This window comes from Glycine max, chromosome 19 (genome assembly GCF_000004515.6).
Source record: "Glycine max cultivar Williams 82 chromosome 19, Glycine_max_v4.0, whole genome shotgun sequence".
Lineage (NCBI taxonomy): Eukaryota > Viridiplantae > Streptophyta > Magnoliopsida > Fabales > Fabaceae > Glycine > Glycine max.
In genome coordinates this window covers 49,901,284-49,925,251 of record NC_038255.2, presented here as the reverse complement: position 1 = coordinate 49,925,251, position 23,968 = coordinate 49,901,284, and the positions used below count along the sequence as shown (strand labels likewise).

Sequence of the window (23,968 nt, the reverse complement as noted above, 5' to 3'; positions counted from 1 at the left end):
ATATAAATATATTTTTTATCATTGTATAAAATAATAAATATACAGTAAAAAATAATAAATATAAATTTTGTGTTGTTTTGAAATAAAGTATACCATACAAGGGGTAAAATGGTATATATGAAAAAAAACTAGGCCTCATCACTACTTTATTTGCATTCACACGAAATTTTTTAATTCAGTAGACCTCAATCCTTTTACTTTCATTTTTTTTCCTAAATGGAAATAGACATTCATCAAGAATGAGAATGTTTGAAAAGAAATTATGTTCGTGAATGTCTTGAAATTTGATTTATACTTAATTTAATTGTAGAAGTCAACTCATGATATAAAATTCACTCTTACCTGTATAAATTATTTTGTTCGTGTAGATGTGTGAAATTTGTAAAATTAAATATTTGCAAAGTAATCCAAAATTAGGTGGTCTTTGAGGCTTAATAAAATAAAATGTCATCTTAATATATAGGTTTGAATCTACTTAATTTTTAAAATTGAGTTAATATGTTGAGTTTGTAGAAAAAGAAATGATTTGATTCCACAAAATATATTTTGGAAATATGATTGGAAAACCTAATATCCTAATTATGACGGTATTAAAAAAAAAGTATTGAGTTTTTGGTTTGTAAAGAAAAAAGAAAAGAAGTAAAGGGGAAAGAGGCGCATTAAACAGTAGGGCGCGGGATGTTGGGGAAGACCGAGTCGTGACCGATTCCTTTTGAGTGGCGTTGTCATTTGTCAGCATTAATGGTCCCATCCATCCTCACCCTTGGATCTCATCTTTCCCATTCCATTCTCACCGTCCGATCTTCCTCTTTCTCTTCCATTTCAATTTCAATTCGCGAGTGCGCGAGTGGGTTTGAACGAAGAACCCTAACCATCTCCGCAGCGCAAGCTGCTCATTGCAACCCTCCAAACTATCAACTGGGATCGTAACCGCTCTCTCGCCCTCGCCAGGTCTTTGATTCTTGTTTCCTCTATTTCCTTATTTCTTGCCAGCACACCAATCTTATTCTGTTCTTTTCCTCCCTAATTCTTATTTTGTTTTGCTTTCTCTCTTATTCTACTTCCTTAATTCTCTATGTGGTTTTAATTTATGTTTTACAAAATTTTCTTTTTCTGTAAGCGGTTACAATTATTTAATGAACAAGCGCTCAGTGTTTTTAATTGTAAATCTTGGCGCTCTATCTGTGAATCTTTGTTCGGTGGTTTAGGCTCAGACTCGCTTTGTTTGCAGATTTGATTGGATCGGCTTCCTGCATTCTTGGACTCGGGAATTTGGACCAAAAACAGTTCCCCAAATCTTGCTTTTTGTCTTGTTCTTGTTTCTAAGTCGTTAATGTCAGTGCAGCGAAGTAATCTCTGGCAAGTTGATTGTGGCAGGGGAGAGGAGGGTTCAAAATTGGGCAGCATATAAACTTGGATTACCCATTTTGGTGGTTTTCCCTTTGTCATTGGAACCATGGAAATTGTTGATTTGAGTGTCTAAGGTAAGTCCGAGGTATGAGTGCAGCCTATGCTGTATCTGCTTTGTAACTCAAGATTTACGGACCATGGAAGCCAATGGAATCGCTCATGATAGTAGTAGCCTAGGAGCGGGGAGAAGGGATAAGAGAGAGGTGGGAGACAAAATGGTGGAAGATTTAAGTAAATATGCACACAGCCCTGCTCACTTGGCAGTTGCCAGGCGCGACCATGCTTCCCTAAGGCGCATTGTTTCCGCCCTACCTAGGCTTGCTAAGGCTGGTGAAGTCCACACAGAAGCAGAATCTATTGCTGCTGAACTTCAAGCTGATGAGGTATCTTCTTTTATTGATCGGCGTGACGTTCCTGGCAGGGAGACTCCTCTTCACCTTGCAGTGCGTCTCCGGGATCCAGTCTCTGCTGAGATTTTGATGGCTGCTGGTGCGGATTGGAGTCTGCAGAATGAGCATGGTTGGAGTGCTCTCCAAGAAGCAGTGTGCACCAGAGAGGAAGCAATTGCCATGATTATTGCACGGCATTATCAACCTCTGGCTTGGGCTAAATGGTGTCGTAGACTTCCCCGCATTGTTGCTTCAGCATCTCGAATTCGTGATTTTTATATGGAGATAAGTTTTCATTTTGAGAGCTCTGTTATTCCTTTTATTGGGCGAATAGCTCCTTCAGATACTTATCGGATTTGGAAGCGTGGGTCTAATCTTCGTGCTGATATGACCCTTGCTGGTTTTGATGGCTTACGCATCCAGCGATCGGACCAAACATTTTTGTTCCTTGGAGAGGGCTATGTTGCAGAGGAAGGTAATTTAACTCTGCCACCTGGTTCTTTGATTGCTCTTTCTCATAAGGAGAAGGAAATCACAAATGCTTTGGAAGGAGCTGGTACACAACCAACAGAGTCTGAAGTTGCTTATGAAGTTTCCTTGATGTCTCAGACAAATATGTATAGACCAGGTATTGATGTTACTCAGGCTGAGCTTGTTCCCCATTTAAATTGGAGGCGTCAGGAGAAGACTGAGATGGTTGGGAATTGGAAGGCAAAAGTTTATGACATGCTTCATGTGATGGTTAGTGTGAAGTCAAGGCGGGTTCCAGGTGCTATGACAGATGAAGAACTTTTTGCTGTGGAGGATGGAGAAAGCATGATGAATGGGGAAAACAATGATGAGTATGATGATGTATTGACTGCAGAGGAAAGAATGCAATTAGATTCTGCCCTGCATATGGGGAACTCTGATGTTACTTACGAGGATGAGGAACATGGAGCCTTTGATGGTCAAGAAAATGGTTCTGCAGCTTCCTGTGAGACTTCTGAAGCCAATGGTGTGGTTAAAGAAAAGAAGAGCTGGTTTGGTTGGAACAAGAAAAGTTTGAAGAGTAGCAGTGATGATCCTGAGGATTCCAAAGCTGTGAAGAAAAATTCCAGGTTTGGCTCAGAAGGTAGCAATCAGAGATCAGCTGATCAGCAAAAGTCAGCATCTGACTTTCTGAGGGAGGATAGTGTAGACTCTAAGAAGGGAAAAGATAAAAACATTAAAAAGAAGAAAAAAGGAGCAAACAATGAGAGTGAGTATAAAAAGGGTTTAAGACCTGTGTTGTGGTTGACACCAGACTTCCCTCTAAAAACTGATGAGCTGCTGCCTCTGCTTGACATCTTAGCAAATAAGGTTAAGGCTATTAGAAGACTCAGAGAGCTTTTGACAACTAAGCTACCTCATGGAACTTTTCCTGTCAAGGTAATCTAAATTCCATAACCCTTAGTTTTTTGTTTTTTATGCACTGTTTGCTCTGCACCCTTACAGTACAGCATGCTCATATTACCTGTAGCTGTTTTTTGTAGGCAGTAAGTGAGCCAAAATAGCAAGATTGTAATGCAGGTCTTAGAACCATACTGAAAGAAAATACAAAATTATACTTGTATGCATAAAAAATAACGTCAAAATCACATTATTTAACTAAACAGGTAAACTTAAATTGAAAATTCATACCCGTAAATTCATGGTCATAATAAGTACTGAAAGCACCAAAACACAGAGAGAACAGAGAGACCAGAACCCAAGGCCAAAATGCAGTTGCAGATGGCTGAAATCAGCAAACAGACAAGGCAGAGACACAGATGGCTGAAGTCAAAATCTAAGACCAGAAACGCAGGTGGCTGAAGTCAGAACAGAGAAGGCCATAGTCAACACACAGAGAGAAGGCAGATAGTAGAGAAAAAGAGCAAGGAGTGAGGGAATGGGAGAGATTTGAGCATGTAAAGACAAAGTGCATCTTGGGAGAGACCAAGAGAGTAGGGCACGAATGATGGAATCATAATATTGAAGTTATTTGTTTATCTATTTATATATTTTTTGCAAACTGGGTTGTGAAACTCGACCTGCGAAACCCATCTGCATTAGCCAAAATTGTCTTGCAAAAAATTGCTGATGCCACAATGTTATGAGCTAGATTGGCCATTTCACTTTGAATCTCTGATCATGCCAATTTATGATCACAGTTCTGTTGCAGCAGCACTGGGGTACGTTAGTTTTAGCTCTGTTTCAGCAGAGAGCCCCTCCAAAACACGTAAGATTGTGCAATTTTACAATCTTACACCTGATTTTGACAATATTGGCTTATATATACACATACCTGATAATTGATGAACATTTGAATTTTTCCTGAAGCTGGCGAGATGCTCAAGTTTCCCAACTTTGATGAGATTCTGTCTGACATGAGTTTATTTTTATTATGTTGTGATTCTTGTACTGATATTTCTGCATGAGTAGATTGTAGGTGTCTCTTTGAGTGATTAAAATCATCACATGATACTTCTGTACTGTTGATTGTTATTTTAAACTGTGCCAAGAAATCAATTTTTTACGAAGAAATCAAATTGTGTTCTGAGTGTTGGTGCAATTTATGCAAGAATTCTACTTATCTGTCACTGTCTGTCTTGTGGCATGTTTCAGCATCCATTTTTTTTTATATAAATAAAAGCTTCTGATTTTAATGCTGATAACATCTGGTACTCAGGTTGCTATCCCAATAGTTCCTACTATCCGGGTGCTTGTCACTTTTACAAAATTTGAGGAGCTTCAGCCAGTAGAGGAGTTTTCAACTCCGCTCTCCAGCCCAGCACATTTCTATGATGCCAAATCCAAGGAATCAGAGGGGTCTAGTTCATGGATTTCATGGATGAAAGGAAGTCGTGGGGGGCAGTCCAGTGACTCAGATAGTCACAGATACAAGGATGAAGTTGATCCTTTCAGCATACCTGCGGACTACAAATGGGTGGACGCCAATGAGAAGAAGCGCAGAATGAAGGCGAAGAAAGCCAGAAGTAAGAAGCATAAGAAGCAAGCAGCGGCAAAAGGTGGAGATGGAGTGCAGCATCAAAGGACGGAGGATGTAGAAGAACAGTAATATCGTGGTTTGGTATCTCTGGGTAAAATCACGGCTTTGATAATTGTTGCCAAAGAGTCTTTCTTTGTGCACGCCACAACTGACGTTACAGTTCTATGTTGGAGGGCTTCTACAAGAATTTACTAGAAATTTCTTGGCCAACCAATTGTTATTAGTTAAGAAAAAGGTGCCTTTATTTTTTTCCTCGTATCGCGAAGAAAGCTTTGTCTTCTATAAATTGTTGTATTGCCAGTGAAGAGGAATTGAAGAGCAAGAGTGTTTTGCTCCCTAGATCTCGCTTTGGCTTCATTCTAGTTGTCCTTAGATACCTACTATTTGTATCTACACCTGTCGATGATTATCGATTTTTACATTTTCGTGAGTGGTAATCTTTAGTTTTAACTGTTTCAAGATTTTGGATGCTTTAAAAGGATTTATGATTGAATTGAAAATTGCATGGTATAAGCTAAAAATTCACTATTTCACGAATCGCCAACAAATCTCCCAGCCCCAGGAACTAGGATAAAATATGGGCAACTGAAATAATAATGGATAAAGAACAAGTTCCAAGTATTTTGCCCTTTAATTACTTTAAATAGATGGAGTGCTATTTTTGGCATGTGTAATGAAATTACATTATTATTCTAAAAATGCAAAAAAAAAATCTATATAGACAACATATTATTGTTGACAAACTCTAATTTACAGTCCCTACCAAAATCCGTCCTTGTTGACGCTCAAATAGCCAGCCATGACCTTTCCCCCAGTATTTCTCATTCTATCTATGAGGAAGCACCAAGTAGATCCCAACGCTCCAACCAAAAAATCAGAGTCAGCAGCCATCATGAAATTAACCCGTGGGTAATTAGTGCTGCTCTCCCTCCCCAAGCTAGCTTCATACTTCGCCATTGACACATTAGTCCTTCCTTGGCGTCTTACCTTAGTGTAGTGCGAAAGTTCCAACCAGAATATTCTTTGGTTTTGTCTATGACTTCCTGAAATCAAATTGATTAACAAGTTTGATGAATAAGAAAAACTGAAAAATCCAACACAGTCGCAGTACCTGCATCTCTGTGGACAGCCATATGCTATTAAGGTTTGGGAAATGCCTCCTGATCTGGCGGCTGCAAGTTGCATATATTCTTCGAACTCAACCACTTTCATTTCACACGCTTTGTCTCCCATCCTTACATGCATGCTTAGAAGAGGACTAGGAATCCATGGCTTGTGATTAGACAACACATATTCCTCAATATCAGACCCCGCCTTGTTACTATTTTCCTAAGACATCACCATAAGTAATTTTCAAGAATACACACAGTTTTCATAAAATCTCATGCTTTTGATCACGAAGTTCAAGTTAAAGGTCAATTTTCATACTATCATCAGAATTATCATGTAATCAGCCCAATTATCTTGAATGGAAAGTTAGGTAGATTTCCAAACTAATACCCCCTTCTCATTCTTCCCATGGGTATATAGATGTAGAGCATATTCATGTCTGTATTTTCTTCTCCACTTTCTGTATCCAACAAGAAAAATAGTACAAGGTTTACCTTAGGCCATTCTTCAGCAGGACTTTCAAGAACCATTTCCGCTGCTATTTTTCCAAAGGCAGCATGCCGGGCTTCATTCAATAAATTGCATGTGTACTCAGTTGGGAACCTCATTAAGTAGCGTACAGCCTGAAAATATTAATATTTATTTATGGCAACAACATTAAATCATGAACATAAGTAAAGAAACAAGAATAACAGTGAAGGTTGTTGTTGAGGCAAATTGCTAAAATGAGGACACAAGCAACGAGTGTACCTGTGCTCTCCACCATCGTCTATCCATTTTTCTGTGAGAAGCCACCAGACTTCCATTTATATCGGTTGTTGGTTGCAAATACTTCCACGGCTCGCCCCATATCCTGCAGCATACATTATTCACATTGAAAGAGAAAAAGCCCTTAATGTATAATTTTCTTTTGTAGTCACAATTCCTTTACTCTATGCATCTTGTTGTGACTTGTGATAGCTTATCTTGGAGTTGGTCCTGCCCATACATGCCTTGATGTATAATTTTCTTTTGAAGTCACAATTCCTTTACTCCATGCATCTTCACTTCTCATGAGTTCCAACGCACGTTGACGACATTCTAGTGAAGTTTCTAGAAAGAAGTAACAATTCCAACTAGGCCGGGAAGATCCTGTATGAACACGGGTGTCAGTTACAGTAACAATATCTAGCCAATGTTCACATTGTACATAAGTTGTTCAAAATTAATTGAACAATAACCACAAGATGGTACAATGCCATAGTATTGATCACAATAATTATATCTTTGCATCCATCATGATCAGCTCTTTTATAGAAGTTAGTGAGAAGGACTCTTATTTCATTGATTGCAATAGCAAGAAGCCCACACATTCCAGCAATTTGGGCACTAATACCAAAACCAGGTAATCTCTCCCAGTCAGCCAGAAGAAACTTGACATTCGGGTTGTTACAGTTTAATGGATCCATATGTCACGTTGAACTTTTCTAGTTAAAGGATAGTTCTCTTCATCAGATCCTGCAATCTGTCATAAGCATCTATAGAATAATAGTGGCAAGTAATTACAACATTCTTTTTAGTTACAAACCTAAGTGTCATTTTTATGATCTGAATGATGCAGTTCATGAATCTTCTTTACATGCTGTTGTTCAGATAACAATTGTATCCTAAATGTTGGAATTTGTACCGAAAAAGGTGACTTATCCAAGATAACCAACAACTCCATAATTGAAAAAAAAAATCAATTTTTTTATTTAATTTAATCAAAACTCCATTACATAATAATGCATCTGTAACCCCAATAGTAATCAAATACTAATCCTAATTAAATACAAAACTAATATGATAATAGTTTCCTAAAATAATAATGTCAGTGAGTCCATAAAAAGTACTAATAATTAAGAAACATACCCAAGGTGGATAAGCACCCTCAAATACAGCCTGCCTTGAAATTTTAATCTGTTCAGTGGTTGCAGCAGCAGGGTGTGTGTCCAACAATCCTTTCCAACTTGTCCATGGGGGAAAGCTATGATTTCCTGTGTGCTTATCGAGACGGTCATATAGCTGCGTTTTCACCTTGCTGTTTTCTATATGAGGGGCTTTAGGCAAACTGGACCTACTAATTCCAAGTTTCAGCAAGCACTCATTGCCCTCACTTTCAGATTTAGACAACACACAACTCCAAGCTGAATAAAGCAAAGACTCTCTCTCTTCTCTGCTCTTCAAATCCGTTAATCTCTCTCTTTCCTTAGGTTTAAAATTGGAGTCTGTTCTTGTCACCATAAGAAGCAAAAAAATAACATTATTTAAAGGGTTACTACATTAAAGTGCCCAGTTTATGTGTTTTATCGTATTATAATTTATAAACAGTTGGTGCATGTAAGATTGTTCTTATTGTAGTAGTGATCATGCAAAGCAAAACAATGTGCGTAGTGCATAAACATTAGTATAATTATAAGTTGCTTCGATTACAAGTGATAAAAGTCATACTCATCAAGCTTGTTTCAACGTCCTTAAAGTTTCAACTGAATTTAATAATTATTTGCATTAAATTTAGGAAAAAACGGTAGGGACTCATAGCAAAAAAAGAAAACAAAATTGTAATGGGAAATGCTATGACCCTTGCTTTTTTCTTGTGCAAAATTTTGGCCAAAATTACGTTTGACTTCTTGTTAAACCAGTTATAAAGTAATGGAAGTATACTGAATTGCTCCGATTCTATTTATAAACTTCAAAAGGCAACAGAGACATAAAATTAAAGTAATAATTGTAGACTTATAGTAATGGTGAGATGGAAATTGACTCGCTGATGTTGTTATTGAGATCAGAGTTCCGAGACAAATTAAGAACTGACGTGGTTGAGAATGAAACCGATCAAGCTGTAAATTGCCAAAGGAAGTGAGAGCAGCCAAGATGAAAGAGGCAAGACAGACCCCACAAAGAAACCCCACAACACAAATCTGACATGGGAATGAGGTTCCCATTTGAAGGGCTCTATGTGAAACCACTCTCTCAATAGACCTTTGATTCAATGCCTCCATTTCATAAAAAATGTTTCTCCTTTCTTCTTTTCTCAAAAAATTTCATGGACTAGCTAGCTTTTCATGATCCATGAAGCTTCAAACTCGTGTCTTGTTCCAACTTCTCTAAAGACACAAACCATTTTGTGGGGCCATGATGAAAATTTATCAAAGCTACATTCTTACAGAGTCAGAAATTTTGTGTATATCTCTCTTACTAGAAATAGAAACTAGATAAGTGTGGAGTCATATTAAAATTTGTTTATATTTAAGAAAAAAGATAGATACAAAATTTTAGCATAATATGGTGATCCTGTCTCTACACACAAGAAAAGCGTGATCAAAGTTGGATGAAGGTAGGAAGGAAGCGGCAACTAATAATACAGGCATTGCAAATTAAGAATGGAATGGGAAGCCATGACGTGATGACTGGCTAAGCAAAAGTGGCAAAGAAAGACACATTCCGTGAGCAAGATAAGAAACTGAGCCTGGTTTATCTTTTCTTTACCCGTCCCTTTTGTTTTTCTTTTATTTATACACATATTGGTTAGAAAAACCTGGGAAGGTGAATGAATGAGAATGTTGAGTTGAGGTTGGGGTAAAAAAAGAGAGAAGAGGTCCATATGATATGAGTGAAATGCAGTATTTTGATGCCACACAATCACAATTCACAGGTGTCTGTGTGTGGAGGGAAGTGAGAAGTGGTGCCACTTGGCATTTACTGGTACAGTGTCTGTGTCCAATCCAAGATGGTCCCCTCTCTTCTTTCATTTCTATCTCTACTGTACCTCAACTTCAATTAAAATGTGCCCTCATTCCCTTTAGCTTTATTTATTTTTAAGCAAAATCCGCAACCCAACCATTATTTATCCTTCATGTAGTTACAGAACAATAATACAATAAGAGTTTAATAGACGTGTAATCTCACTGTATTAGAAAAAAAATAAAAGGAAGTGATTTGAGAGTAGGGCAAGATTATGAGATTAAAATACATATCCAAAAGAAAAAAGAGAAAAATATTAAGAATGTCAAATTGAGATAAGTTGTGTATGCTTACTCACAATATTTATAATATAGGAGTATATTAAAATCACAATAATATTAAAATTCAATTATCTAAAAAATAAAATATCTTTAATTTAATATAATTTATTAAGATTTAAAATTTAAAATTAAAATTATAAAAGGAATAAAAATTAAATACTCAATATATAAGATTAAGATAAGTCATGTGACTCAATGAGAGTAAAAACTAAAAATAACTCATAAAAACTCTCTCATTTACAATCAACGTTATTTTGAAATTTAAGGTTTGAATTTTAACAAAAGATCTCAATTAGTTTACTAGTTTAGTATGTTAATAAAAACGCTCCTTTTAAAATAAAATCTTCAGGACTCATTCAAAATAATAGTTTTAAAAGCTGGTATATTACATTTAAGTTGCTCCAATGTTAATTCCAGAAAATATATTATTATTTAATTTTATAATTTTTATATTCTTTATGTAGAAGCATTTAACAATATAGTTTATTTATTCTCTTTTGCCTTGAAAAAAACAGTATAGTTTATTTAATTTTTTCTTTAAATTATTAAAATGATTAAAAATGAATAATATATTTACAGATAAAATAGTAAAAAGTTTCTTATGCATTCTATTATTATTATTATTATTATTATTATTATTATTATTAAATAAGTGTTAACAAGTATACTTAGTACATTGATTAAAGAAATAAAATGAGAATTTTTTTTATTGAGATGTTTAAAATTGTGGTGTCCATGATTTTTTTTTATGTTCTCCTATAAATTTCACATTAAATACTTTCTTTTTTTAAGGTCCTTAACCAATATTTTTATAACACTTGTTAGCAAGACCTTTATTATTATTATTACACGCTTAACTGTTAAAGGATATTTAATAGCATTTTTTATCTGTTATTTAATACCATTTATTGAGTGCTTTAATTCTTTTTACTGATTTATTGTATTGAAGATTGAAAATTCAGAACAAATATCTCTTCGTTCCTTTTTAATTGCTTTTAAAAAAAAATGTTTTCGCTTATCTATCATTTATAAAATTTAAGATTACATTAATTACTTTTTTTTTATCAATTACTATATTCTTATTTTTCACCTAATAATGTTTAATTAATTCACATATATGCATTTATTGTGAAGTAGAAAAGAAAAAAAAGTAAAATAAGAAACCTATAACTTTTTATTAGAATCAAGAAAATTTATTTAGTTTTTACGTAGAAACGAATGGAGAAAGTGGAAGTATAAAAAAGAAAAGGTCTGGCTAATTAATATTCTTAAGAAATTAAATAGAAAAAAATTATTGGAAAAGTCATAAGAAAGTGAAACAAATAATAAATAACATAATTTTTTATCTTCCCATAAAAATATTTTTACATCAAGTTCGGTTAACATAAAAAAAGAAACTAGTAGTATTAATTAAAGTCTAGTTTTGTGGAACGTGCTAGGGTGCGAGAATACAGTTTCCAAAGACTTGTTTAATGAAGGAAGAGCAAAATGCATGGGCCCAAATTGAAGTGGGAATCTTAACGGTCAAATTTGAAAAAGCTCCGCTCCGAGATTCTGAAGCTTTTTCATGACCGTTTGGTTGTCTTTCTCTGTTGTGTTCCTCAAATCACTCACTCTCACTCTTCTTTTAGAAGCAGCAAATTAAAGTCACTTTTATACAAAATCAATTAGTTAATGATGAGGTGCTTTCTACCTTGCTTTCGTACTTCTAAACGGAGGAACCACTTGCGTTCCGCCGATGAAGCCCAAGTAAGCAAGCAAAACCTCACTCTCTCTTAAGTCTTAACGATTTAGATATTTTGGTTCTCAAAACTTGTTTGTTACAGAACCATGTGGGAGAAGGAGCTGTTGAAGAACTCATTGATTCCATAGCAGAGTCAAAGTAAGCAATCCATTCATTCCTTTAGTATTTTGATAATATATATTTATTATCCTGTCATTTACGCTTTCAGAACAACAAATGAAGAGCAATTGAATAAGAGTGTTGAAACCAAGGATGATCGGAAAGAGGAAGCACCTCAAATAGATGAGACAAATAAAAGATCGCATCAAGAAGAGTCTTCGGAGTCACTGTTCTCTCTCTCCATTTCTTCTAGGAAAAAAGCTTCAGATGCCGAGCCTGAAGTTAACAGTCCTATTCGACTCGTATGCACAAAAGAAGCATTTGGGTCATCCCCAAGTGTTGAAGAAAGGAAGCCATCAGAGAACACCAAGCAACCAAGTTTCAATGCCATAAAGAAGGAAGAAGAAACCAAGGAATTAATCAAGAATGAAGGTGAAAAAGAGAAAGCGAATGACCCCGTCACTCAGTATAGATATCGAGATTGCCCTGATGACGGGTACGACGATATTAATTTAAATGTTAATGATTTGGATGCTACACTTAAAGATGATGATGATGATCCTCCCAGTGAGAAGAAAGGGGAAGCAGGCGCTGATGTTAACCAAACATGGGTTCAAGAAGAGTCCTCAGAATCTTTCTTTTCTCTGTCCGCTAATTCTAGAATACGAATTTCATCAGCTGAAGCGGAGAATGAAGTTAACAGTCAAATGTCAGCCCCTGCTACAAACAGCATCACACAAGGAAAGATTCCAGATCTTTCCTTAGTGCTGAATCCAATTCAGAATCTTACCAAAGGGAGGGTAGTCAAAGCAACCCTGAAGAATGATAAAGAAAACATCAACATGGTAGTGAAAGATATCAACATACCCATTAGTCCAGAGCCTAGTTTGAAGCTGTCAAACCGCAAGGCAAAGCAGAGGTTCGATGACAAAATTGGGGTAGACACCAGCCTCTCGAGCTGGTTGGTTGAATCATCGGAAACCACACCAATTTCCATCAACAATACCAGTTCTGTGGGAGAACAAACACCAAAAGGAAGAAGAGGCTCACCATGGAGTCGCGAGGATAGGCCAATTTTAGGAGCATTAACCGTTGAAGAGATCAGGATGTTTTCTTTATCTGCATCTTCAAGAAGGTCTAGAAGCCGGAGTCCTGACGAGACACCCATAATAGGTACTGTTGGGAGCTATTGGAGTCACACAGAGCAGACCATGGATTTAGAATTCAACAAAAGTGGAAAGGTAAGTATCAGAACTACGATTTTATTTTTATACATTTACTATTAGTTAGTAGACAAAATCAGAACTGCTTGTATTGCAGGATGTGAAACCAAAGAGGAGTTCAACTGCATTGCAGACCAGACTAGAAAGAGCGTTTGAAGCCAGTGCTGCAGAAGTTTGAGCTAGGGTCCTACAGGCAGTTTTTTTCTTCTGAGTGATAAAGAATCGTGATTTTTGTTGTAGCCCTGGAAGAATATTCGTGACAAATGCATTTCTTTACTATATCATTCAGTTCTTCAATTATTTTATGCATAGATTATTCTAAGTTGAAGTTCTTTCTTTCACAATTGTTTTGTGCAAATATCGAGTAATAATTAGGGTCTCAATTTGTATGTTTCTTGTATTGGCAATAGTTCATTTGCCGAAGCAGAGTACCCAGCCACCAGCAGTGCTACTGAGCGACGAATGAATAAGGGGAAAATAACAAAAATGATGCCTCTTATTAAGCCACTTACTAAAAGAGAAAGATATACTATACATTAGTAGTACAACAATAATTGGGAATCTTTTGCTTATGTACTCAAGATAACTGTAATTCTACCAACCCCAGCTCCAACAGGCCTAGACATCATGAAAGAGTCTCCTTATCTGGTCAACTGTTGAAGGCATTAACGTAATTGGGCAGCGCTTATACTGTAATGGGGAAACACGGAAACTAGCATTAGATAAAAAGTAAAAAAAAAAAAAAAAAAGGTGATGACGACTCGATGAGTTAACATTTGTTATTCAGTTGTTTGAGTGATCCCATCTGACAAGCACAGTGGGATTATGTAACTCCTGGCTATCAAAAAACTTAAATTTAGGTAGAGTGATTTGTATTCCAATAGCTTAAATTTAGCCATCAAGTCTAGAGCTCTCACCTGAGTAATATACTTAAATATGCAAGCATAGCAGAAGACAAACCCTGAAACAGTAACTACAGATGGATTTGCACGCTTTTGCGAGCATAAGGGGCAAATTGTTCTGTCTGGTGGTAGTGGTATCCCTTCTTTGGCTACCTGTTTATATTTATATATTAGATTCACAGATCCTTTAGGCAATGAACCAACACATTTTTTATAATTACATTGACATTCTAATTACTGACAGCGTGACACATCATGGATAATGTAGTGAAAAAGAAGCTTTTACAACGAAACTTTAAAATAGTTATAATTTATTTGTCCAGAATAAGTCATTCAGGTAAAATAAAGTCAAAACAACTACCGATGGAGAAAGAGAGGTGGGAGAAAAGTTAAAAATTTGTTTCTTCACCTTTGGTGGAGGCGGAGGAGGGGGAGGAGGATATACTGTAGGAGCTGACATTCTCTCCTCAGCAGATTGGTACCACCATTCCATCATCTACAAAATTCAAATAGGTGATGTGTTAATAATTATGCTCCTTAGTGATTGGCACATAAAGCTAACCTATTTAGCAGCATATCACCAGAAGGCATACTTAAGGGGGCCTCTAGACAGAACAAGAAGTCAAACTTGAGATAAACTGAACCTCCCATTAGTAGAAATATTTGATAATTGGTTTGGGTAAAAATCAAATCTAAAATTGAAAACTAACCCAGTAATATCTACCAAGCCACAACATTGTTAGTACATCTTTCACAATATTGTTAGTACACAATGAAAGAAGGGAAACATATATATTTAAAGGGTTAACCATCTCACTTTAAAGAAGAACACTGCTGCAATCAAACCGGTTTGTGCATAGTCAAGTACAGTGTACGTACAGCTGAGCAATGCTCCTTGCAATGTCTGAGATATGAATACATCATATAATCATAATCATGTGATTAAAATGGAGCACAAAACAGAACATTAATTCATACAGTCAGCATTATCATGAGTTTTATATACAGAAGGAAATTTTCCATTTTATTCTGCATAGACATAAAAGATTTGATTACACAGTAAGTTTCTCACTATGCAGGTGCAATAAGATTTGTGAACTTGAAAGCTACAGGTGCAAATGCACCAGTTATATAAGTTCTACTTCTGAATTGCTTGATTGCAATGACTTTATGGAAAACATTATAAAGATTTTATTTGTAGGATCATCGTTCATATAGATTTAATAATGTTAAAGGTGCAAAAAACAAACGTAACACAATTTAATATAATAATTTATACTTATTGTTAAAATTAATTAGAACTGAATTAGAATTACTTGTTACAAAATCAATTTTAGAAATTAAGGTCTTTCAAATGTAAGAAATAAATGGGAAGCAATAAGAAAGGATATTTTATCAAATAACATTTCACTTTAAAAACATGGTGATAGTCAATAGGTGAGGGTAAACTCACCAAAGAAACAAGTGCAAACAAGCCACAGAGTTGAATAATGGCAAAATATAAACAACATGTAATGACAATTTATCTTAAATTGTTATACAGTTATTTATTATAGCTATACCAAGCCATAAAGACAGTTTATTATCCAGAAATATACTCATAAAACCTTACACAATGATTTCTAAATTAAACTCTTCTAGATGTGAAAAGCAAATATTTAAACACCCCCCCGCCCCCCATAAAAAAGTAAAAGTAAATATAGGACAATATTATGTGTCAGTCAAAAGCAGAAAAACATGAACAGTGTCTATAAAGTATTATATCTAATTTCTTCAGTTTCTTCTTAATTCAGGGAAAGATAAAGTCATTATACTGATAAGAAAATCACATACCTTCAACCATTGAGGCCCACGAAGTCTCTCACGTTCACGGTTACGCATCTTTGAAATTCTAGAAGAGGTATCCATCTATCTTGACATGAAAGGAGAAAAGAGCAAAATCAATCATACAAACAGAAATGACAAATTTATCTTTCACCATTTAACCCAACAAATATAAAGTTTTTAAGCCGCAAAACAAAGCCCACAAATTGTTACTATCAATTATTTATTTGAGTCTGACATATTGAAGAAGGCAAATAATAATAGTATATTAGTATGTACATATCTATCTATCTATCTATCTATCTATCTATCTATATATATATATATATATATATTCAAGCATAATTACCACACCATAGAACATAGGTACATGACAGATTGATGCAGACAACCACTCATTGCATTTGAAACAAGAGTTGGTGTTATCAGAAGGATTGTGCATTAAATTAGCAACAACTACAAACTTAGTCTAATATTACAACCCAAAAGATTTTTTCTTCCATAATTCCACTCATTAACCACTTTAACACACACTCGCAACAAACAAAAGATGCAAACCATAACACTACAGCACTTAACAACCACCAGATGGTAAGAATATTTTTAAATGTTGACGACTGAGGCATGGTGGAAAAGTTTTTTCATTTAATTACACTTTGGGAACAAGGAGGCTGCCGCCAATGTATGGCAAGGTTGAGAATTGTGATATTGCTCATGTGCAAAAAAGTAAATAAAAATTATGCATGAATGCATGGCCGTTTAGTTTTTTTTACCCTTCAAATAACACAAAACAATGAAGATTTTTCTAAATGCAATATCTTATTTCTAATTTTGTACCAGCTCCTGGCCTGTAGCTCGGCAAACATGAATCCCAAGTGCGTGCAGTGCTAGCGAGTAGTATCCAGTAGCATCCAACAGGTATAAGAGCTGGTAAGCAAATTGCAAGCCTGCATTGTAAATATCTTTAACATTAGAGGTTTAAGGATATTCAGACACCAAAGAATTAATTAATTGTGACAGACAGAATGCATAGCATAACCTTGGGGGAAAAAAATAGAAATCTTAAAAATTAAGTTGATATAAACAGCCAATCCTAATTCTGAGTAACCTGTATTTGAATTTGACATACCCTCAGCACTAGCATGTAACCACGGGTAGCAAAACCCTAAAATTCTCTGAACTCTCTTCGCGACACGCGTTGTAACGGGGGCACCGGCATCAGAGGTTGGCACTGACACTGGAGAATAATCGTGTTCGGTTTCATCTCCCCATAGAGTGGCTTGAAGCCTGGCTTCCCTTTCTCTGTTGTAGATTGAATGCAGCTTGGATTTCAAATACGGCAACACAACCTGTTCCAACACAGCAGCACTCAATCAGAATCGAGAAAATGAAGAAGCAGCAATTAGGGTTAAACGAGAAAAGAGTACCAAAAAAAGAACGGAAAGAACTCTCTGGCGCCTCCGTAATGCGGTGTTGCTGGTAGTGGCGTCGTCATTCTTGAGGGCGATATTGGCTGGTCTTCTTCGGAGGCCGTAGAGAGATTCGGAAAAGGAAGCATCTAGAAAGAAGGAATGAGTAAGTAACTTAACGTTATGCGCGAGGGAGTGTGTGTTTGATTTTTTTAACCTGTGGTTCGTAAGGTGTGGGATTCGAGGACGAGCATGAGTAAGGCGAAGGATTCGTCTTCGAAGTCGAGGAGCTTGTGAAGGAAGGGTCTCCGTAAGGCCAAGACGCCGATGGAGTATGTCAGAGCGGCGCGGAGGCTCGCCGGAAGTTGTTGAGCCGCCGCCATCTCGAAGAAGGTGGGGCGACTGCCTTGCCCGCCCACCTGAAACAACATCTCTCTTTCTTCACTGTTTCAATTCAATTCCGGCAGGCACCACCACCAACCACCGCCATGCTTAGCTCGCTTCCATTTATCTATGATATGTTTACACCTTACACGTATAATGGATCCCTAATTAAAATACAATGATTTTAGATTTTCATCTAACCCTAATAAAATTGTTAATTTTTATAATAATTATTATTTTACTAAAAAATAAATTAGATTGATAATATATGCATTGGTTTAATTAAAAACTAATATATCTAATTTATTAATTTATTTGCACTAATTACTTTTAAAGTTATATGATATTTTTATTATTATTGATAATATAAAAATTGCACGTATCTATTAAAATCAAATATTTTTTTCCTCATCATTTATTTCATTTTACTTTGAAGTAATTTCAATAATAACTACTAAAATTATTTTATTTTATTTCTTTCCGTTTCATTTTTCATTCACTATATAAGATTGATTCAGTACCCAAAAAAAAAAAGATTGATAACTTCAATTATTTTTATTAAGGTACATGAAACCATTCCTCTATATTTCATTTTTTTTTCTTGGTGAAATCCTCTATATTCCATTTCATCATGTATCTCTAAAATTGTGAAAAAAAATGAAACACAACATTTTATTTAAATTCCATTTCATCTTATTTTATCATTAATAGTAATATTTATTTCATTTCACTCTTGAACTTTTTGAAAATGTATTATTTCTTTCATTCTTCCATTCTGATTTTGTATATGATAACAAATATAAAACAAGATTTTACTTCTGGCAGTGATAAATGAGCAAGTTGAAACATCCTTGGATCCATAATATTTTTACAAGTTCCATGCAGTCCAAACCAGTCTAAGAATATTAAACAAATCTAGAACCATAAAACGATCTTGCTGTTATGAACTTTTCACCCGTTTTGTGGGTGGTGCAGCTTCATCTTCATTGATCACTTCTTCAGCTTCACCTGCTATTTGTTTTCTTGTGCTTGAATCCTTCTCTTCAGGCATGGCTTTTGGAATGCTTTCAAATTTGTCGCCTTCCTCGTTTGTGTCCGAGGAGCCATTAACCTTGTTGTCACCCATCTCTCCCTGTTTCTCAAACATCATCTGAAGACGTTTCCCTTGGTCTTCAATTTGAATCTGCAACTTTCTTTGGATCTGCATCAAAATTACAATATCAGAACATGCCTAAAATTTGCAAAGCAAGCAAAACTCCCCCTCAAGAAAATCTCAACTATTACTAAATTAATTACCTCAAGTTGTTCGTGAAGTCGCTTCTGGAGTTCCATCTGTAAACGTAATGCTTCAGTGATCCCCTTACTCCTGCAAAAGAAAAACAAACCCAAGTATGTTTCTGAGCGTTACTGTTCATTTTAAGACAAAAGAATCTTATGGAGCAACTGTTCATATACGATATGAAAATAGTATCACAGCAATGACGAAAATCAAATTGTACCTATCTTTGTTAGATTATATTTCATTTTAAAATAAATAATAATTAGAGGAAAGTTATATTGAGTAAACATTACACGCACACAGAGAAAGAGAACTCACGTTTTCAAATCTAGAGATTTCATTTCTTCCATTGGAGTCACCTTTTTCTCAGAATTTCCTGCAGGCATATAGAAAAGGAACTCATTCACAACCTTACTCATTTTTGTTTTTTTTTTTTTGTCAAAAATGAAAAGGAATTTCTGTGCGCTTATAATGTACTGTAACTCTAAAGAAATGGTATTGTTGAAACGTATGGAGAATGGGGGAAAAAATAGCATTCAACACTTTCTTTTTGTTTGGATGAGAGAGAAAGAGAAAAAAATTAATTTTTCTTTTCTAGACTTATCTTTCCTCCCTACTTTTATTTTCATTATCTCTTCAACAATTAAGAGAAATTCCCAATTTTTAAGATGTTCTTCCGTAACTATTTTCTTTCTCCCGATCCAAAAATAGGGCTAAAGAAGTACGAAGAAGAGCAATTCATATAAAAAAGCATTTGATATAGCAAACAGAATATCTTCCTTGATACCTGGTAATATGCACATTAGAAGTAGTAAATACACTCTACATACCTTCTGACGGCTCTGGTTTATATCTGGCAGTTCTATACTTCTGAAATTTAAAAATAATGTGAAAAGCATTAGATTAAATAAATTGACATACACCCATAAGCTATTTAAGAGGATGATAAATCACAGATGTACCTGCAAGTGGCTTTTTACATGATAGATAGTAAGGCCCTCAACTTTCATTAGATTCAACACACCCTTTGGAGTAGCCTCTGCAGGTTAAGTTGTTAACATCATGAGATGACAAGAAAAATTCCAGAGGTAAGGTATGAGATTATGGAGACGGAAACATACTATCACTACCACCAAGCTGATTAACTGCTTCCACAAAGGCCTCGTGAAGTTCTGGAGTCCAACGCATTCTAGGCTTAGTCTGCGGTGCAGTTGATGCTGAATTGCCAACAACTTCTACAGATGCTATATGCTGCTGCTGAGGAACATGAGATGCCTGCATCAACAGAGTAGGATATGTTTCTGCAGCTTGTGCAATAGAAATAAATACATAAATAAGAGAACTATTGAACAAAAAGTAAGGTACATGATAAAAATAGACTTCAAACTCTTAAGAACCACATATACAGCATAAAAGAGAAGAGGGAATGAACTATATACACAAATTCATATGTACATGGTGATGAAATAAATAGAAATTGGAACTGAGCACTTAAACGCAACAAAAATATTACAACCCTCTCCATGTAGAAAGGTGAATTTATAGAAATCATTTATCAGTCATTACAAGATAAAAAAAATCAATATTAAATTAATTTTCATCTGCATCAATATAGTTCATGTATGAAAATCATGACCCATAGACAACAAGGAGGCATCCAAAAATGAGATGCCTCATGCCACCTATGCATTCTAGTAACTTCACAGATGAGAACAAGCATTGCAGTAATCAGCTTGAAATTTGAGAGACAAACCTTTGGTTTTGGTTCTGCTACATTGTCATCACCAAGAAGTTGACTCCAGTTCGGGTGAAGAGAATCATCAATTGACATTAACTGATCAACCCACTCCCCAAAATCAGATCTTTTGACATTATCATCATTTATGTAACAACCATTGTTTTGCACCTGATCATGCTGGACAGAAACATTTTCAGGAAAGCCAAGAATATCCTGAAATGGATCTGGTCCCCAGGAAAGATCTTCATTATCTTGAGGGTGAGAAATCAATGCTGTTGAATGAATTTCGGAAGACACATTGTCACCTGATGTCTGAGAAACAAAGGAAAAAGGGATATCATCGGGACATTCAGAAGGTGAAGACAACATCTTCCCAGCACTTCTGATTGAATTTGATGAGGCAGAATTTGCAGTCAGATCTCTGACGGGTGAAAGCTGAAAAGAATCTGGGGGTTTCATATACTTGTTTTCCAAGGGAGTGGGAAGAGCACGAGAAGATGTAGACATAGCTCTTGAGGCTCCTAAGTGAATCAGCTTTGTCTGTCCTGATTTCAACATAAAAAACAAGTTGTGTGTCAGCTAATCAACCACTAATAGTAAGTTATCTTTACCACCCATTGATATACAGAAATTTGGTAAGCTAATGTTGTTTCTGCCTTTTCATATCTCACTGGTCTAGATTTTAAGCTTAATCCTCTAAGTAAAGGGTTCAAGTCACAAAAGCTCTAGAAAACGGATAGAAGTACTGCAACATGATTATCCAATACCCAAACACATCAAAATTTTCATGGATATTACTCTAAGAATGGCAAAATATTATGAGGAAACAAATAAGCTAGCCAACAGAAGCTTAGAAAAAAAAATGTCATTTGAATCACAATATCTACAACTTATGTGGGGTACAAAAGGAAAATCAGCCGCACCTGCACAAGGTGTGTACATTGGTTTAGCCTTGAAGCTTATTCTTAAGATAAAGTACAAGTTGAAATCGCCAAGGTAAATAACATATTAACATGAAATAAGAAGCCTAACATACAGCACAAGCCAGTTTATAACTAAAAAAATAGCAAACAACAAGAAGAAAAGATGATTAGCTTGAAGTCATAAATAAGAAGCCGCCACACTCATGAACAAAAACAAAAGGGTGGTGGTAATTGTGAGTTGCTGCTGAATTTTAAAACTAAGCTACTCATAGACCAATATAGAAAATACCAAAATGAATGGTAAATTAGAAACGAGTTCAGTTCAAGTGAGGCTTAAAAAAAAAAAGAGTGTTCAAGGGGGTCGGTCATCAAACTGAAATTCACGGTTAGTTAAAAGCAAGCATTGACAAGTGTCATCCTTCGTGTCATAGAAAAACCAGAACTGCCACACCACGCTCTTTACAGCCACAAATTAAAGAAAAAAGGTACCCGCCACACAAGATGCCTCTTTTGCAACCAATAATCGTTCATTGAGACCACCAATTCAGACCAGAACAGATAAAAACCACACTCCCAGATTCAAAGAGATTTCAATAAAAAAAAAACTACAAAATTTAACAGATTAATAATCCGATGTGTAAACATAAGCAAGCCAATAATAATAAGCTGGGTCGCGTGAAAAGGGTGAACAGAAAAACATACCTATAAAGGGATGACGATGATAACAGACTACTTTGGAATTGGGAAAAACCAGAAACGGAATCTAAAAAGCCGAGAATCCAACCAAAAACGGAGGGGTATGTATGAGAGAGAAGAAGAGGATGAGGGGTTAGGAGTTGTAATGCACACGTATTTGAGTTTGTCGTGTTTAACTCAAACAAAACAATCTTAGAAGTTAGAACCCCAACCAACGCCGTCAGTTTTAGCCTAGGCTCTTGCTTTTGATTCTAGCTCTCACGATACTGGTAACAAGTGAAGAAAAAAAAAAACATCCTGCGACTCACACGTGTGGCCCACGTTGGTTCTGAGCCGTCCGATTCTAGTCCATGTCGTATGATTGCGTTTGTTTGTTTGTTCTAAGTTGCCATTTGCAAGTTGTTGACTTTGATAACGCAAGCAAAGGGAAGGAACTTGTATTAGTAATTATTAGTAATTAGTAATGCGATGAAAAATATTAATTAAAAAGGCAAAGTAAAGTGCATGTTGGCTGCTGATGAGTAAGAAAGGCTGCTAATGAGTGGTGTGAAGTGAAACTGGACACACACACACACACACGTCCAAAATGGTCAATCCAAGTCACTTTCTAATTCCTTTTTGGCTAGTTTGTGGTGCCACTTTCTTCCCTCCAAAGTCCTACTTGCCTTGCTGTGTCTATTTTGTGGAAAATGAATGGAAGCGATGCTGTAGTGTAGTGTAATCAGTTTGTAGCACCTTAGATCCTAATATATATTCTCAAATTTCATACTTTTTATGGAAAATTACAAATCTCAATGCCACCAAGGTAAGGGTGATAGTTGTATGCATACATTCAATAGAGTTTTATTTGTTCCTTTTATCCCAAGTGCAGTGAATATATAATGTTAATTCACACATGGAGACAAAGGGATAAAATGGAGAAAAACATAAATATAATAAGAAATATGATGTAATAAAAAGATAATATTGAAAACAACAAAAGGTTTTAATATGATGTAATTTTTTAATTATTCGAATGAGTCTGTTTGTTTAAAAAACAGTTTTTTTTTAATAAAATAAATAATTTTTGGCTTTGTTAATCGATTGTCATTGTTTAAACTGTTTTTAAGCAATTTTTTTAAGAAATAAATCTTATCTTCTTTTTTAAAACATTTTTTTAAGAAGAATCTGTTTTAAATCACTTTTTTTAGTATAAACAAACTGATCATTCTAAATAAAATTTAGTATAGATTTTCGACAATCATGTTCATTAAATGTGATATATAATTAACTTATTTTTCTTGTTTATTTATTTATGTATTGATTTTTGCCCTTGCGATAGTCAAACAAAAAGTAGATCCAAAATGATTATTCTTAAAAACCTATTAATTTTTTGACAACAATAAGAAGTGAATATGAAATGGTCAAAACTAACTACCCATATTTATTATCATTGTAATTATTATATGATTTTTTTATGAGGTTTTTTTTATGAGTATGAAAAACAAACAGGGAAGAAAACTAAAGCCTCAGGAAAACAGAATCCATAACATAAGCTAATATCAAGTGATGAGGACAATAAACAATTCATTACCAATAGAAGATTTAATTAGTAAGACAAGGCATGATAAAACCTTTACACCAAAAATTAGTATTTGGCTTAATTGCAACTTTGATTCCTAAGTATCCTAATTGGGCGATTTTAGTTTCTTAAACTTCATTAAATCATTTGGGTCTCTAAATATCTCAATTGTGTGATTTTAATTTCCTAGGTATCACAAATGTGTAATTTTTGTCCCTAGAAAA

General features: G+C 35.2%; 4 protein-coding genes and 1 pseudogene across 12 annotated transcripts; 2 read left to right on the top strand and 3 right to left on the bottom strand.

Annotated features, from left to right (window-relative positions):
* Positions 1-621: 621 nt before the first annotated feature.
* On the top strand, positions 622-5,239 carry LOC100785610 (ankyrin repeat domain-containing protein 13C-A). Its single transcript, XM_026126959.2, has 3 exons — positions 622-951; positions 1,232-3,209; positions 4,489-5,239. The coding sequence occupies exons 2-3, from the start codon at positions 1,548-1,550 to the stop codon at positions 4,876-4,878; spliced, it is 2,052 nt and encodes a 683-aa protein (XP_025982744.2). The 5' UTR covers positions 622-951; positions 1,232-1,547; the 3' UTR covers positions 4,879-5,239.
* LOC100785075 (uncharacterized) lies at positions 5,062-9,655 on the bottom strand (annotated as a pseudogene). The gene is made up of 5 exons (XR_005889975.1): positions 7,810-9,655; positions 6,670-7,050; positions 6,414-6,542; positions 5,921-6,138; positions 5,062-5,852 (listed from the first exon to the last, which is right to left on the bottom strand). The product of XR_005889975.1 is annotated as an uncharacterized protein (transcript).
* Positions 9,656-11,375: 1,720 nt separating this feature from the next.
* Positions 11,376-13,372, top strand: LOC102662645 (uncharacterized). The gene is made up of 4 exons (XM_006604798.4): positions 11,376-11,711; positions 11,789-11,844; positions 11,915-13,046; positions 13,126-13,372. The coding sequence occupies exons 1-4, from the start codon at positions 11,637-11,639 to the stop codon at positions 13,204-13,206; spliced, it is 1,344 nt and encodes a 447-aa protein (XP_006604861.1). The 5' UTR covers positions 11,376-11,636; the 3' UTR covers positions 13,207-13,372.
* A 134-nt stretch (positions 13,373-13,506) lies between these two features.
* On the bottom strand, positions 13,507-17,719 carry LOC100814145 (peroxisome biogenesis protein 12). The gene is made up of 9 exons (XM_003554673.5): positions 17,381-17,719; positions 17,182-17,312; positions 16,884-17,103; positions 16,592-16,701; positions 15,764-15,838; positions 14,748-14,834; positions 14,340-14,426; positions 13,946-14,083; positions 13,507-13,718 (listed from the first exon to the last, which is right to left on the bottom strand). Exons 1-9 carry the CDS (start codon positions 17,592-17,594, stop codon positions 13,647-13,649), a joined length of 1,134 nt encoding a protein of 377 aa, XP_003554721.1. The 5' UTR covers positions 17,595-17,719; the 3' UTR covers positions 13,507-13,646.
* Positions 17,720-18,346: 627 nt separating this feature from the next.
* Positions 18,347-22,461, bottom strand: PHR33 (MYB-CC domain-containing transcription factor PHR33). 8 transcript variants are annotated; one of them, XM_041012415.1, is made up of 9 exons: positions 22,190-22,459; positions 20,870-21,109; positions 20,580-20,788; positions 19,948-20,101; positions 19,789-19,865; positions 19,657-19,696; positions 19,145-19,202; positions 18,844-18,913; positions 18,380-18,748 (listed from the first exon to the last, which is right to left on the bottom strand). In XM_041012415.1, exons 2-9 carry the CDS (start codon positions 21,069-21,071, stop codon positions 18,488-18,490), a joined length of 1,071 nt encoding a protein of 356 aa, XP_040868349.1. In that variant the 5' UTR covers positions 21,072-21,109; positions 22,190-22,459; the 3' UTR covers positions 18,380-18,487. The 8 variants fall into 8 exon arrangements, with proteins under 8 accessions (NP_001348550.1, NP_001242015.2, XP_040868349.1 ...); XM_006603676.4 differs by lacking the exon at positions 22,190-22,459 and adding an exon at positions 21,488-21,927; NM_001361621.1 differs by lacking the exon at positions 22,190-22,459 and adding an exon at positions 21,977-22,164 and having other exon boundaries at positions 18,347-18,748; positions 20,580-21,109.
* Between the last annotated feature and the right edge of the window lie 1,507 nt (positions 22,462-23,968).

Excerpts from the sequence above, each read along its gene's own strand:
- PHR33 (XM_006603673.4), bottom strand. Across the intron at positions 19,697-19,788 it reads ATGTAAAAAGCCACTTGCAG|AAGTATAGAACTGCCAGATA; the intron begins GTACATCTGTGA and ends TTTAAATTTCAG. Across the intron at positions 18,914-19,144 it reads AAATCTCTAGATTTGAAAAC|GAGTAAGGGGATCACTGAAG; the intron begins GTGAGTTCTCTT and ends TTTCTTTTGCAG.
- LOC100785610 (XM_026126959.2), top strand. The coding sequence starts at position 1,548 with ATGGAAGCCAATGGAATCGCTCATGATAGTAGTAGCCTAGGAGCGGGG. Across the intron at positions 3,210-4,488 it reads ATGGAACTTTTCCTGTCAAG|GTTGCTATCCCAATAGTTCC; the intron begins GTAATCTAAATT and ends TCTGGTACTCAG.
- LOC100814145 (XM_003554673.5), bottom strand. The coding sequence starts at position 17,594 with ATGTTGTTTCAGGTGGGCGGGCAAGGCAGTCGCCCCACCTTCTTCGAG. Across the intron at positions 17,313-17,380 it reads CCACACCTTACGAACCACAG|ATGCTTCCTTTTCCGAATCT; the intron begins GTTAAAAAAATC and ends CCTTCTTTCTAG. Across the intron at positions 15,839-16,591 it reads GAGCTACAGGCCAGGAGCTG|ATGGATACCTCTTCTAGAAT; the intron begins GTACAAAATTAG and ends ATGTCAAGATAG.
- LOC102662645 (XM_006604798.4), top strand. The coding sequence starts at position 11,637 with ATGATGAGGTGCTTTCTACCTTGCTTTCGTACTTCTAAACGGAGGAAC. Across the intron at positions 11,712-11,788 it reads GTTCCGCCGATGAAGCCCAA|AACCATGTGGGAGAAGGAGC; the intron begins GTAAGCAAGCAA and ends TGTTTGTTACAG. Across the intron at positions 11,845-11,914 it reads GATTCCATAGCAGAGTCAAA|AACAACAAATGAAGAGCAAT; the intron begins GTAAGCAATCCA and ends TTACGCTTTCAG.